Below are 15,211 nucleotides of genomic sequence, written 5' to 3' on the forward strand. Positions count from 1 at the left end.
CCCCATTCCTTCAAAAGTTGAATGGATTATTGCAACGATGTCTGCCTTTGTGTCTTTGTGCCAGTTTGTCTAGGGATCCACTCGCATGGGACAAACTGCTTAATCTATTGTGGTGCATCAAAACAGCAGGCGCTAATTAACACTTAAAAGTTAATTAGTCATTGTGAGTATTGATATTAACTGAAAAAAAAAGTTTTTTTTCTATTAGCGACAAATATGCACACAATTTTTAATAACTGCTTTGCTGATGAGTCGCTTTCTGCTAACTGCACCAGCCATCTGGAGCTCTGTAACTTTTCTATTCATAATCTTCCAGAATAAGCCAGATGGATGCAACATGCAGGTGCAACAGAAACACATGTACACTTGTCACATGGCTGATTGAAATTGAATTAATCTAACAATGAGTGGGGGAAAAACAGCCCTATGTTCTCCCTCTATTGGTTTTACATGCTGTACATCCTCCATTCACTATTCACAGTGTACTGGCGACCTTCCCAGCACTGGTTTTCCCTTGTCCCCCGGGCGTTGTCTATCCGTTTACCCATTCTTTTGTTGGCGCCATATCCTCCAAAACCGGTGCCAGCTACAGGTCGTGTCATGTGTAAAACTCTTTGAGAAGTTGACCCTCATTATTGCGTTCACTTTTACCGATGGTGGCCCTTTTATTTAGTGAGATTTTTATGTAGGAAGTACCTGTTTTGTTAAGTTTTGTAGGTTTTTGCTGCCTATTTTGACTTAAGTCAAAAGTACTTTAAATTTCGAACAATGAGAACATCTGATTTACCAAGTGTGATTAAAATTTGAGCCTATTAAGCCATGCGCCAGCTGCATAAAGAGAGAGACGTACTTATGTAGCTTTGTGTCTCTCACATGACCACAAGAAAGCATAAAGGCAGACCTGCTGTGACAAAGCCTCAATTCACCCTGTAAGCTTGCTAGATTAATCCCTAATGCCCCTTATAGTCGGTGATCTTTGAAAGGAGACAGACATGCAACCACTTCAGCAGGTGAACAAAAGTGTTTGCTTACATCTGACAGCACAATTTGACTACTTTAGAAATGTTTACTTGTATTACTACTTTGTATTCAAACACAAAGCACAGGCTGGATCACTGTTCTGGACAGAGTATGACTATGGTAAGGCACAAGATTGGTTTGGATTGTTTTATGTGATATTTCCAGTTTTAGGTAAGGTGAGAAAATGTGCCAGATGTTGTTTCAAACAAAGATTTTTAAAAGTATTAATCAGCCTATTAAGCATAACAGTGTCCAAAGTCTAATCATAGACAAAAATCGAATCATCTTTTATTTTGTCTTTCTGTTTTCCCAGTTGCGTGTGATTCCATGTCCCCCATGCCCTTGTTGGCATCTAATGGAAGAAAAGGCACCCAGCAGGTCTACCATGGTATCCAGATTGCCTAAGTTCGGTGGACGCTCCTCGACTGGCAGCGCAAGCCCCTTGACCAATGGTTCTACACAACCAACCCCGCCTACACAGGATGGCAAGACAACCCCCCCAGGAACACGCCAAAATGGTGTAATCCGTGCATCTCCGTTTTCCCTAAAATGGAAGAAAGATGAGGGGACATCACCCACCAGCCCCACTACCCCCACCAACCCTTTGGACGGAGGAGAAGACAAGGCTCTGAAACAGCTTCCCCCATTGACAAAGGAGGTAAGGAATGGCTCTCCAGCAACGCCCCAGATGCGAAGGTCAGGTTCTTTGACCGTAGCTGTCTCCAGTCCGACTGCCATCCCCAAGCAATCCTTGAAGATGAGTTCCAAAGCAGGGACCAAGCTAAGCCAAAGCCCACTGAATGGAGGTCCTAAAATGAGTCCCAATGCCCCGAGAATTCCAGCGAGAACAGGGTCAGAATCCCGCCTTTTGTGTCCAAGTTTAGGCGCCAGCTCTCCCAGAAGCAGCTCTCAGGACAGCCTGTCCCAGTCCAGTGACAGCCTGAAGACCTTGACACTGGACAACATGGTGCGTTCAAACAGCTTCACTCACTTCAAGCAGATTCCCTCACCCACCAGCCAACCTATGAAACGGTCCTTCTCCTTTAACCGAGCTGTAGAGCTAGCAAAGCCTCTGGCTAACACTCAGCTCCGACCTCGTAGGAGTAGTTTCCTGAAACCCCCTCAGCTGAGCAATGGAAGAGTGGGTGTAGGACTTGGAGGCATGAATGGTAGCCTCGGAGGCTCAGGAGGTGGAGGACTTGGAGGACTTCAGTACAGTAGAACCCCTCTAGCTGCCTCCTCTCTGCCTACCCTCTCAATCCCTCAAGCACCAAGTACTCCCAGGACTCTAAGGAAGCCTCTGCTCCCCAGTTGTGTTCTGACCAAGTCATTGGGCAGCAGTGGGGGGTCTTTGGGCTACAGGCTGGCTCGGTCTGGGCAGGCCAAGCAGCAGAAGCCTCTTTTTTCAGGTAAGGTCAAAGGCGATATCAAACCGTCAACTACCCCGGAATGTGGAGAGCTGATGGAGAAAGCAATAGATAATGAGCTGACTGGTGATGTGGACAAAGCAGCCTCACACAGTGACAGCGATGGAAGCTCTGGAGATGGAGGAGGAAAAGGATGCGGGAATGGTGTGCTTCTGCCGAGCTCTGGACAGGCAGGTGAGGCTCTAGAGGACATGTCCTTATCTTCTGCCTCTTCTCTAGACAGAGTCGACATCAGTGAGGAGTTTCTAGAGGACTTTGACAGTGTGGGGGATGTATTTAGTGATGGGGATGTGCCTGACAACAGGAAAAGTGGCAAAACCACTCAAACCAACCTGCACAGCTTTCTCAATGAGACCCTTGACTGGGACTCGATGGATCTTGAAGGTATACACTCTATTTGAAAGGAAATTCAACTAGATCCATGTGTTCTATTTGTGTCAGGTGTTCAGCCCTGTGTTGGTATGTTCTATGCAGGACATAAAGAAGAAAGCCCCATGCAGGACTCCCAGGGACCGCTGATGCTGTCTTCAGAACAGGGCGATGTCCTCCAGGCTTCGTCTTTGGAGCTGTCGCCCTCTAACAGCTCTGGCGGAACCTACATGTGGGATGAGGATGGTCTTGAGCCCCTAGGTGGGCCGAGGACACTTCCATGTGACAGCTATGATGACTCAGACCTCAACAGCATGGTGAGTCCTGTTTCCTAGCAATATTGAATTGTTACTGACTCTGATTGCTTTGAAGTATTCAGAGAGGGAAAGGGGTGGACAGCAGCCAAGAACCTTTAGCCGTGATATGCTTATTAAATCCCAAAACTTTAGCGAACACTCACATTGACTGATAAAGTTGGCAAAGAATAAGCTTGTGCGATTGAGAAGTGGGTTCATTGGAAAGTACAGTATCTTTTGGTGTAAGAGGGTTTAACAAATGTGACTCCTTGAGAGGGATCTGATGCACTTCATAAAAACTTACCCTAACCCGCCAAAGACAAAAAAGTTCAAGCATTTAACAACTAGTTTAAAAAGAACTCTGAATTTCTCTTCCAGCAAATGTAGTTCTGCAAGTAAATTGTTTAACAACATAATGCCTTAATGTCAGCTCCAGGAGTCTGACTTTGATTATCCTCAATCACCCTGCACACTGTAATACAGTACTGTCTCTACACGCTATAGTCTGCATGCCCTGTAGTCTCACTATATTGCCAATGTCATAAAATATCCACTACTCTGCGATCCTAAAATCCTTCTCTTTGGCCTATGAAGAGGAGAAGATAACTTATATTTTAGAGTTGATTCTTCAAAGTATTTTATGTGCCTTGCACAGTATCGCTGCCAGAGTATAATTGAAAACAGTGGGAGTGCTTGGAAAGTTGGTATAAGTTTATTCAGCTCATATACTTTTAGGCCGTTTCCAAGCACATACAGTATAAAATACTTGGAGGGTTTAGACAAGGCTCCTGACCGCAACTTACCGCCTTTTAGCATCTTGCACTGTATGCTTTAGTCCATTAACCATTTCCCCTTTTAAATAATTCCCCCTTCCCTCTATAATTAGGGACTAAATGAGCAGAACAAAAGCTGAAAGGAATGTAAAATTGTCTGTAGCTCTCTGCCAGCTCTAACTACAGTTTCATGCCAGGGCCCTCTCTCTCCCTGAGAGGAATGCTGACCTGGCCACCAACTGTGTGTTAATTGCATTGCTGGCCTTGCTTTGCTTTTCTGTATTCCAGTACCAAGACATCTGAGCTCTGGAATTTATAAAGAGCTTAAAATGAGCCGGATTAGGTAAAAAAATACGCTTAGTCTGTTTACTACTTTCGCCATGTGATGTTGACACAAGCGTGGAGTCGCTGACATTTTAACACGTTTATCTTACAATGATGGTTCTATAGGAACTACCAAAGCTCTTAAAAGGGGGTAGAGAGCCTTGTGTGTGTGTGTGTGTGTCTGCATGTGCTGTCTGTATGTGTTCTTTGCTGTCAGAATAAGAACATGTGCCTATAGTCATGTGTACCTGATTAAGAGTCATTCAGCTTGTCTTAAAGAGTGTGTGTTTGTGTGTACGTATGTGCCCAGTAGGGCTGGGTATGGATAAGGATTTCTCAATTTGATTCTGATTCACAAGGTCCCCATTCCATATTGATTGTTTAGGGGTATTTCAGTTACAATATCAATGCACCACTAACTTGGTGCGTTATTATAATGCAAAATGTTTAATGTTTACAATAAGAACAGACCCCAAAGAAGTAACATCATGTACTTTTTATTTAACATGACAAACACACAGCAGTCTACACAATATTAACAATTTTCTGAATTAGACAGCTTATGAACTTTTTGTCCAGTTTTAGATTTTTAGTCTGTACATCTGGCTCATGGTTTAGATTAAATCTGGGGTTCAACTTGCGCGAGATTTGGCCACGAGATCTCAAAACGCGATGAACAAAACAACACGCACGATAAAAAGAGTCCGTCAGCGATCACTGATGTCTCCGTAGTAGTTGCAGTAAACAAGTCCGGGCATGTCTCCCTCACTGCCGTGTTTTGGGGGTAGGGGATGTGCTGAGTCGTGCTGCATTCAGGGGCGCACAGAAACGTGAGTGATCAGACACATTTTTACACATATTTTTAAAGATTGATCTTGAGATTTATTAAATCGATATTGGGTCATTCAAATGAGAATTGATTTTTTGAAACCCAGCCCTAGAGCCCAGGTTTGTGTACTACATAAGTTGAACTGTTGTCTTGAGGCAAAGTGATAAAAATAAATAACTAATAAAATGTTTTAATCATTCCTGGAAGGAGAATTAATTGCCCTGTGCCACACTAGACCCCAAAGAGTTCAGAAGCACTAATGTTTTTTAACATGAATTGCCTGCATTTATACACAACATGATTATTATTATTGTTGCACTTGATATTATACATTTTGTAATAGAATAAAAGTACAAAATTGCAGGCTTAGAACGCAATGCTATTCAATTTTACCGTAATAAAACAGCCACAGGGCGACTAGTTTGTGAATAAAGTTTTTTTCCCTTGTAAGTCTTACCTGAGGCTGTTTAGCATCAGTGGCAGCCATTCTTACCACCCTTGGCTTGTTTGTAACCTTCCTATGAAAAACATGAAAGAAACTCTTCCCATTGCGCCTGCCTTTACAGCTTTACTCTCTGAACATATGCAGCGTGGGCACTAACATCTCTTTTATGTACCATTGTCTGGTCAGAGAAGAAGGGAATACTGATACTCTTTGCTGTAAGAGAGTGAAAGGTCTGACGATGGCTGTGAAGTGACTGGAAGCTTAAGAGGAAAAAGGGAGCAAAGAAGTAAAAAGGGTCGAGCCAAACAGAGAAAGAGAGAGACTTTGTGTCTGATTGCTGATGTGTGAAGGTCAGCACTGTGAGGAACCTGCCTTTGAGATATTACACCGAGCTATTTGATTAGAGGAAATGAGCCCACTTACTGTAATTGGATGCACTGAGCTCCCTTTATCCCACCCCTATTTCTGCTCTCTCCTCTCCATCTGTCTGCATCTCTCTCTTAATCATTCTTCTCTTTTTAAATGAGTAAAGCATTCCTCATAATGACTGAAGAAAATCACAGATATAATCCTGCCACAAAGCCGCGTATATGTCCTGTTCTTTTGGATTTATCCTGCTTGATATTTGCAGTCTGTGAAGACAAAGTTGAAGCGTTGAATAATGTGCGTCACAGTTTATTAGCTGAAGCTTCCTTCTCGGTCTTGTGTCAGAAAGTCCAGCAAGTGAAGCCTCCTGCTCTGAATTACTAGCTGGGAAAAAGCAGGGTTATTAGGCCCAGTCTGAATGACATATAAAATGCAAGTTGTGCAATAATGGCTCAGAGCTAAAAAGATGTTTACACATTTAAATCTCTCTCTCTTCTTTCTACTCGTTGGTATGTGTGTATAGATGATATAGCACACTCAGTTCTGAGCAGGTGTATTTTGCCATACTGCAGTGACGCCCTCAGTCCACTTGGAGGCACTGTGCATCCTTAACACATCTCAATGTGGATGTGCTCGTAAACGTTCCTGGCTTGTGTGTCCCAGTGTTTTTCCGGCTGCATAAGCCACTATCTGCGTTCTTATGCCCTGTGCAAAATCAAGAAGTGGGCTACCTGAGCTGATAATAACATTCCCATGATGCACCATGCAGCAGGGTACAGTACCAGCTTTACAAAATTGTCAGTGTGAAATGGAAGGGCCATTTCCTGGTCTCGGTGCAATTTATCATGCAGTGCAACAAGGCGCAATTTAAATGGTTTACGTTTTTTTGAAGGACCTGAGATTGTTTCTTTTATTTTCTCAGGACACTCACAAGCAATCATTAACTCATAGAATAAAGGGAAGAGCAGAGGCTGGAAAACACCTGTGTAGTGTATTAAAACCTTATACAGTATGTCTGCAATACATATAAACTCTGTTGTGCTTCTGTATCGACTTATATCTTAAACTATAGACTTCTGTATTTACCCTTCAATGTAAAGAGGTACTAAATATTAGGCCCATCCATCATCAACAGTAAAAGTACAAAATACAACATTATTGTGCAATAAACATGTCTACCATGTAGCCCTTCTTTAATGCACTATGTGTTCATGGTTATTATTATCTAGGCTTCATCTTAAAACTTTGAAATTGACAACTTTCGTAGAGAATTTGCTCATCAAGTTATTTTTTTGGTAGTTTTTGGGTTGGACTTGTTTTCTCAGGAAATGCTCTGCTGATTTCATTATCCGTGCAGCTTCTCTCATTAGAAGAAAATATATTTCCCTTGAAATTACAGCCCCATATCCCTCCTCACAGCATGAAACCTTTCATGAAAAACACGTGAATGTTTACCTGTTCTGTCTTATTATCCTGTCAGTCTTTATCCCTTCTTCTCCAAACAAACGCCCGGTGTTTGTGTAATCCTCTGCTCCCTCCCTTTGCTTCCTCAAAGCTGCAGAGATACCACTACCTCTGATCCCTGCTTTATTTATTTTGCCTCTAATTTTAGGCTTTTGTGGATCCAGGTGAAGACAGGTCAATTCATTAGTGTTTAAATGAGTGAGGTGCTTAAGCCTGTTGTCGACAGAGGGCCTGGCCATTTACGGAACACGCAGCCAGTGAACCGACAACGCTGCTGCATTAATGAGGCCTGCAGCTCAGTTGCTTTTGTGGGTCTTGATTTTGAATAGCCTGCAGGCCTTTAAGGTAAACAGTGCTTTGTGCACCTCTTTTGGTGCATACAGAACGTTTATTATAGACCATCATTAAAACACACAATGCAGGTTATTGCTTGTAAAGACTGTATGGTGTGAGGCTACAGCCTATTCTTCAATCACAATCGAACATGACTGCCTTTGATCTCCAGCTACAGTTCAGACCTTTTACTTAACTACAGAAAATTACCATACTGCCTATTATAACCACTTTCAACTGGCCCTCACATAATGTGAATCTTCCATCGACTGCCCCTCCTGTGTAAGACCAGAGTGGGTTTATAATGCATGATCAGTTTATTAACTCACATTTTGTTTGCTTATTGTTGCTTCAGGGTAAATATGATTGATGTTCCGCTCTGTTTTACCTGTCTGTTTCACCTCTGTCCAATTTGCTTCAGCTCTCAAGCATAGATCTTAACGCCTCCCTCTCTTAAAAGATTATACATTCCTACATTCAGATTGTGCAGATCACAAACTCTATACTATACATTTTTTCAAGGCAATACACAACAAGAGTTGTATGTACACAGCACAGATACCAGGGTTGTTTGCTTGTTTGGACTCCTGTGTAGACTCTGTTTTTATTTCTAAGGTCACAGTATGTATGTGTAAGGTCAGTTTTCTTTATGTCAGTGCATCGTTTGCCTGTATGGGAGTGCACTATATATATATATAATACACACCTGTGTCCAGCGAAACATTGCTGATTCTTTGTCTTGAGCACATGCCGGGAAAAAAATCTACTATTGATTTAAGATTTTTTTGTTTACTCTGTTTACCTCTATTCTGCAGCAGCCATCACTTATTAAACAATTTCGCTCTGCCTGCCTCCTCTGTATCTTTCCCTGAATGCTTTTCTGTGCATAGCAAACCAAACACGAATAAAGCCTAATAGAAATATTGTAGCACCATCCTTTTTCCTTGTCAAAAGTGAACAAGGCTGTAATCAAACTTTTATCGAAGCAACAAAATCAAATAAATGAGTACCAGCTGCAACAAGTGTCACGGAGTCACTCAGTGAAGTGGAGTGTGAACAAATACAGACGTAATGAAACATGACCCTTTGCTATAAATACTTCTTTCACTCCCCTCAACTGAAGAGACTGGTTGTTATTGTTTGAGAGGGTTATTATAAATAAGAGAGACTAGCTCTTATATTAAATTAACCAAGCCTTGTAAGTGTAGTCAACACTTTCTCCATGATTTTCACAACAAAAGCTGTCTGGCCTTTCACAGTGCATAGAGTTTCCCACTCTTAGACTGTGAAACAACTGTAAGTGTTAACTTATTAACTGCGACATTTCCGACTCTATACCCATGACTGTATATAGATGGACAACGCGTCTGTATCTAGTCTCATTGTACACAAGTGACGCCAAAATACCTCCCGTGATGTGCGCTGCCATCTTGTGTTGGTGATGTCATTTGGAGCCAGAGCTGTGCAGTAAAGATCGGCAGATGGACACGCCGTATCCACTTCCGCTAACCAAAACACACACTTAACTTACCCCACAAAACGGGAAAGATCCCGCATGTCGGCGTGTTTAACAGCAGAACAGCTTCTTGTGTTGGTCTGAAGCAGACGTTCATAGATACGTAAACTTCAATGACTGTAGTGATTGTTTTAGTTACGGCTCCTCTCAACGATCCTCCTCTACTCTGCTAATCCGGAACAGATCGGCCGTATTTGTCACATAACTTCTTAAAACTAAACTTGTCAGAAAAATGAACACTTGGACGTAAATCAGCGTGATAAGAACTAACTTTAATGACTGAAACCATGTTTGAGAAACCTTTATTTGACGTGTATTTTGATTTTATAGTTTGACTCATGTCCCATCTGTTAACATGGAGGAGGCGGGCTTTATGACCTATACTGCAGCCAGTCAGCAGGGGGCACTAGAGATGTTTTGGCTTTAAGGGAGCTGTCATGTCGTCCATCTTTTCAAACAGTCTATTCTCTGTACTCATATGATGCCAATTTAAGCAAAAGTTGAAAGGAAAGAGAATAAAAGAAGAATCAATATAAAAGAAATCATTGTTTTTTTAATTGAGTTTTTCTGGTGTTTCTGGAGCCCAGAATTTATTGTAGTTCTTTGGACATTCGCGCTCCCACAAATTCTACATTTGTCAAACCCTCAGAGCTCACTGCAGACTAATTATCCCTGTAAAAGCCAATAAGACCAACAAGGCTCTTACAGTGGGTGTAGATTAAGCTTATCCTACATTGCTCACATCTTACAATGGTGAGACTGAGGCTGAAAATTGACTTTTTGTTGAGAAACGGCCGCAGTTCAAGAGCTGCAAATGAGTCGGGTAAATGGATTATAATGACATTCAGGAGGAGGACATATCCTCCATCAAAACCACCAGCCAGTCCCAAGATATAGAATAAAAAGAATTACACTGTTAAGTAGGGGTGCTAATGTCACACAAGAGATACGTACTCTATACACTCACACACTCAGCAACAGTAGCAGAGCACTTCAGCTCCAGAGCCAGTACACGTCTGTGTAGAGACAGTGCATTAGCTTCCACGTTTTTTATTTCTGTATTTCTCAGAACATTATTTTGGAAGCATGACCTTCAAAAAACAAAATATATTTCTTTGTTGATATCTTGCCCTCCTCTCTGAAAGAGTAGCTCAACTGTGATTTCATTCCAAACTAATAGAAAGGGAAAAGAGTGGCTCACTTCATATGAGACCGAAGAGAAGAGAAAGACAGATGTCTGAAAAGAATGAGCACAGTGAGTCCAAACTTCTCCCTGGCTTTTATCGATTTTAAACTCGGATCCAGCGCTGAAGTTTTTTTTAAAGTTGTTGCATTGAATCGAAAATAAGCCTTCTTTGCCTTTTTGCCTGATTGTGTGCCATGTTACTGATTCACATTCAACCCATGAAAACACTATTTCTAACAGAGATTTCAAAAAGTTACTCTCACAGAAAGAGGTGGGTAGAATTAAGGTTGGTCTGTAATGAGCCTTTAATTCACTCTACAAGTCTGTTGTAAAAACACCAGGGTGACCTAAGGGCAAACTGTCCGAGTGAAAGAAGTTCAGCCTCCAAACTTTTCCAGCGATTTTGAAGGTTTTAATCAGTGTGTGTGATCGAGCCGCGTTTGCTTGAAGATGCAGCTGATGTTACGGCGGGAGCAGAGAGCGTTGGAAGACCTTCCCTTTGCTGCCTCGAGTCTTAATGCTGCCCATGCCGCAGGGTTTGGATTGATGTAGCACCTCTGGGTGTCTAAGATGGATCGAAAATGTTCATGTCATGTGTCAAATTCATGCAGTGCTTCAAGTCAAATCCTTATTCCCTCAGTGGAGAGCACAACAACTGCAATTTAGTTTGCTGATCGGATGCGTTTTAATAATAGGTCAAAACTGCTATTGACTTCACAGTCGCATCCGATGGTCCACAGCTCATGTTGTTTTTGGGATTGACTTCGAGATTGATATTCAACTTTATACAGAAAAAGATTAATTATGAAAAGTTACGTCGTATAATTGTTTTTCTTTCCCACTTCCTGATAGGGGTCAGAGTTCAGGGTCACAAAAAAATGCCATCGTTGCAGGTCGTGATTCAGCATTTTGCTTAGCAGTAACATTTACATAGATTCCCTCCTTATTCCCTCTTAAATGACTACTTTGAACTGTATATACACCTGTGGACATACACACATCTGATCCAGTGATAAACTTCACACACAATCACAGTCATTCACTCCTCTGAGAGATTATCCAGATCCTTGGTGCTCTAAGCTGTTGTGTCCTGCCAGTGTGAAATGTAATTTCCTCAAGAGCTACACACTGTAACAAAGAGAATCAATGAAAGCTGGGACACAGACAGTTTGCTGTAAATGTTCCTGGAATTAAAAGCAGATGGAAAAAGGAGTGAGTCTTGAGTGGTTTGGAACTAATGTAAGGTAGTTCAGAAATTGCAGGGGTAATACAGAACAACAAGGACAAAAGGTGGTTGTTGTTTAGGGGGTGCAGAAGGTTGATGGTCCATTCCCCGGCTCCTCATGTTGATGTCAGGAGGATGAGGGGTTGGACACAATTGCGGACCGGGGGTGTCTAAAAGTTATCCCAAATGGATGGAATAGGGGGAATACCGAAATAATGACATGCTCAAAACCAACAAGCTCCCTTCACCAAATTACGCATCGATAAGGGGAAACTAAACCACCGCAGCTGCTGAGCAGCTGACTAGAAAATAACCTCTCAGGGAGTCCAAGGAAACACTACTAAACCAAGACACAAAGGCTGCTGTGCAAGCCTTAAAAGAGAGAAACAGAAGCTACCCAGCACTTAGAAACTACACTCTGAGAGAAAGTAGAAATGGTGAGCTAATCCTGCAGAGAGGGTTTTATGGTGCTCATACACCCCTACACGACAAGAGAAAACACTGTGAACCTCTCACTACCTCTGATAGGGAGATAATGAGTCAGCACAGAGCCATGGAACCCAAGGATATATAGGCTGTCAACACCTGGTCTTAATCAGGGACAATCAGACACACACACCTGACCCTGCACTGAAATGATTCCCTCACCAAACTCGGTGAGTGGTATGTGAGAGTGCCCCTCACAGCTAAAGGAACCTTCAGCCACTGAACCCGTTTATTGCTGACGTGTGCGTTACATGTGTTGAAAAAGTGCAAGTTACTTTGCCCACGAGTGGGTACAATGAAACATAAAAAATCTTAACTTTCAACTATAATACAATTTTCAGTGATTATGATCATGATGCAGGTGATTCTGCCATATGTCACCACTAATCGCTTGTGTTGCTTCACTTTATCTGTATCAATAACTACAGTGATAGACACCCCTGACAAGGCAGCATTCATTTAAAGCCCCTGTGAGGAGATTTTAGCTGGTTATGAAACATACTGAAAATAATTCAGATTACTCTATATGACCTACAAAAGCAAACCAGACCATCAGAGACAAGGCTGATTATTTCTATAGAGTTTTTAATGCCTGAAACTGCTGGCGGGGGGCAGGTGTCAGACGAAGTGATTAACTGCACGCTGCTTTTGTTTTCCTTTTTCCGGGGCAAAAATTTGAAGTGAGTGATACATATGATTGTTAAAGGAAAAAAGAAATCACACTACATTTATTCACTGCCTTTGTTCCCTTTATGTTTAAGAAAGGTGTGATCAAATGACGTGTAATTGTGCACAGTTTGAGCAGATGTTTACACTGCTTCATTTAATTGTGACAGAACTGATTTGATTTCAACCACAGCAGAAGCTTTTTACTGAATTTATGAAACTGAGCATAGAGCTAATTTCAAGCTTCATATTTCACTCTGTGATACCTGTGGAGTAGCTTAACATAACGTAAAGAAACTTTCTCTCACACTGGCGCTCCGTGCAAGCCCTCATACAGCCTCTGTCTGAAACGACTCAGTCAGCTCTGTCCCTTTAAGAAACCCCGCCCCTACATGCCCGCTTTATGCTGATTGGCCAGCTCTCTGAAGCCTGCTGTGAAGTCACAAAATGCAGCGTGTAGAAAAAACTGTGTGAAACCTGGCGTTCACAGCAGCCTGCAGACTGAGCTGAGAAGCCTGGGGATTACTCCAACATACTTTTACCTGCAAAAAAACTGCAGGTAAAACTTTACCCACGTTTAGTCTGAACATCCAACATTGTAAAATTATATGCATGTTTTAAAATGTGAAACAGCAAAATACCCCCTCTTTAAGATGCCTTTTTTTGAGTTTGTTTTCACTTACGTATCTAAGTGTATGGTTTTGTCAAACAGCTCAGGGGGTTCACAGGGTGTTGTGCTGCTTTTGTATGGGTCTGGTGAACAGAATAGAGGATGCAAGTCTGTCAAACACACAAACAGGTAAACAGTGAGATTGCTGAAAAGTTCCAGACGGAAAAAGTGTGGAGCCGAGGCAGAATATCCTAACACTTTGGCATGTCTACCAAAGAATCGCAGTTTATGCCTGAATATTGCAAACACTTCACATGAACTGTGTAAGTGTGGAGCAGACTCTGCTTAGAAAAAAAGAGAGCATTCCTCCCAGTTAAATGAATGCTCTTAAAAAAGCTTCAATATTTGTCTGACCTCTTGTATTAAAATCTTGAGATTGTGAACGTGGGAGTTACAAGGCTAGAGAGAAGAGAGCAACAAGGTGGGGGAGAAAAGAGAGAAATGAATCTGGCAGAATAAAACCGATGAGACGGGCTGATGTGTCGAAACAACAAAGATTCCACCCACAGGGATGCAGAACTGTGTGCTTTTGTTTATTCTATTTCCGCCATTATTCCTTCTTCATTAAACCTGGTGCGCTGAGTAGCAGGCAGTTATTGTGCAACACATGAGCTTTTCTATAATGAGTTATTTTATGCTTGTGTCTTGTAGTCAAAGCCCTGTCAATTTGGTTTTCGTGAAGCACTAAATTGCCTTGAAAAATAAAGCTTTGAACTATTGATTCATTCCTTTGCTTTTGGGTATGCTTTGAATTATTTGGTAGACGGCGGCGTAGCAGTCAGACTAACTGCATATTCTGGGGCTGTTATGAGAATATTATTTGTGGGGGGTTTTCAGTATAGCTCATAATAAACAGAGAGTTTTCTAGAAGCCTGTTCTGGGTGTGGATGTATGGGAGCGAATCGTGAAACAGTATCATAGAAACGAGGTGATGATAGTGCTTCATAAATTGTTATTGTGATGACTAAAAATAACCATTACAGGGAATGACAACAGCTATTACTAATTGCTTAACAAAGATAATTAATGCTGGAGTACAACTAAGTCACTTATTATCTGTTAGGCCTTACTCTCACAAAGGTAGTATTTATGGTGCAATTAGATCACATTACAATGTGAAGGACTGTTCATGCTTTCAGGTGAACGAGTAAGCAAGTAAAGCTGTATTTATAGAGCACTTTTTCAAACATCAGGTTACAAAGTGCTTCACAAACAGGAACAAAAACATATAAACAAAAACAAAAGGCAAAAAAGAAATGAGCAAAACGTAAACAAACTTAAACACAAGACAGGTACAGAGAGCTACAAGAAGGCTTGTCAATACAAATGAGTTTTGTTTAAGTATGTGAGCGTGGGATTGATAGAAGGCCGAGGTTAGATGACTGGAGTGGACAAAAAGGAGAATCGTTAAATATGTTCGCTTTATAAAAGTCAAAATATACAGGAAAGAATGAAGAGGCGTCTGCTCAACTGTAAATAATAATCAGTAAATGTAAATAAAATATTTACATTCATCGCTGACTTCACTTTACTTGACCTTTGCCATACCCAGGGGTAGTTTCGGGGGTTGGTCTTAACAGAAAACGATCTTATTTACATTAGAAACGGGACTTTAATTAACTCACAGCGAAAACAACCTTATGAGCCGAGACAGAGAGAGAGATCCCACCGGAGTTATGTCAGTATCCTGTCTTTATTAATTAATTTTTTACTAACATAATGTAGGTTATGGCCTACGTGAGACTACGTTTTATTTAAAAAAAAATTAAGCAGGAACCGCAGTAAGGAGCCTTTTGAGTGACTTTTATTTACCAAA

General features: G+C 41.5%; 1 protein-coding gene across 1 annotated transcript in view; it reads left to right on the plus strand.

The window, feature by feature from the left end:
* Window positions 1-1,375: 1,375 nt before the first annotated feature.
* Window positions 1,376-15,211, plus strand: part of ccser2a (coiled-coil serine-rich protein 2a) — a 37,590-nt gene continuing 23,754 nt past the window's right edge. Inside the window, exons 1-2 of the mRNA XM_069659140.1 lie at window positions 1,376-2,831; window positions 2,922-3,133. Coding sequence (XP_069515241.1) covers window positions 1,376-2,831; window positions 2,922-3,133 — 1,668 coding nt within the window. The remainder of the gene's footprint in view (window positions 2,832-2,921; window positions 3,134-15,211) is intronic.

This window comes from Semicossyphus pulcher, unplaced genomic scaffold (assembly GCF_022749685.1).
Source record: "Semicossyphus pulcher isolate SPU_LCO1_2020_fin unplaced genomic scaffold, fSemPul1.0.p SCAF_12, whole genome shotgun sequence".
Taxonomy (NCBI): Eukaryota; Metazoa; Chordata; class Actinopteri; order Labriformes; family Labridae; genus Semicossyphus; species Semicossyphus pulcher.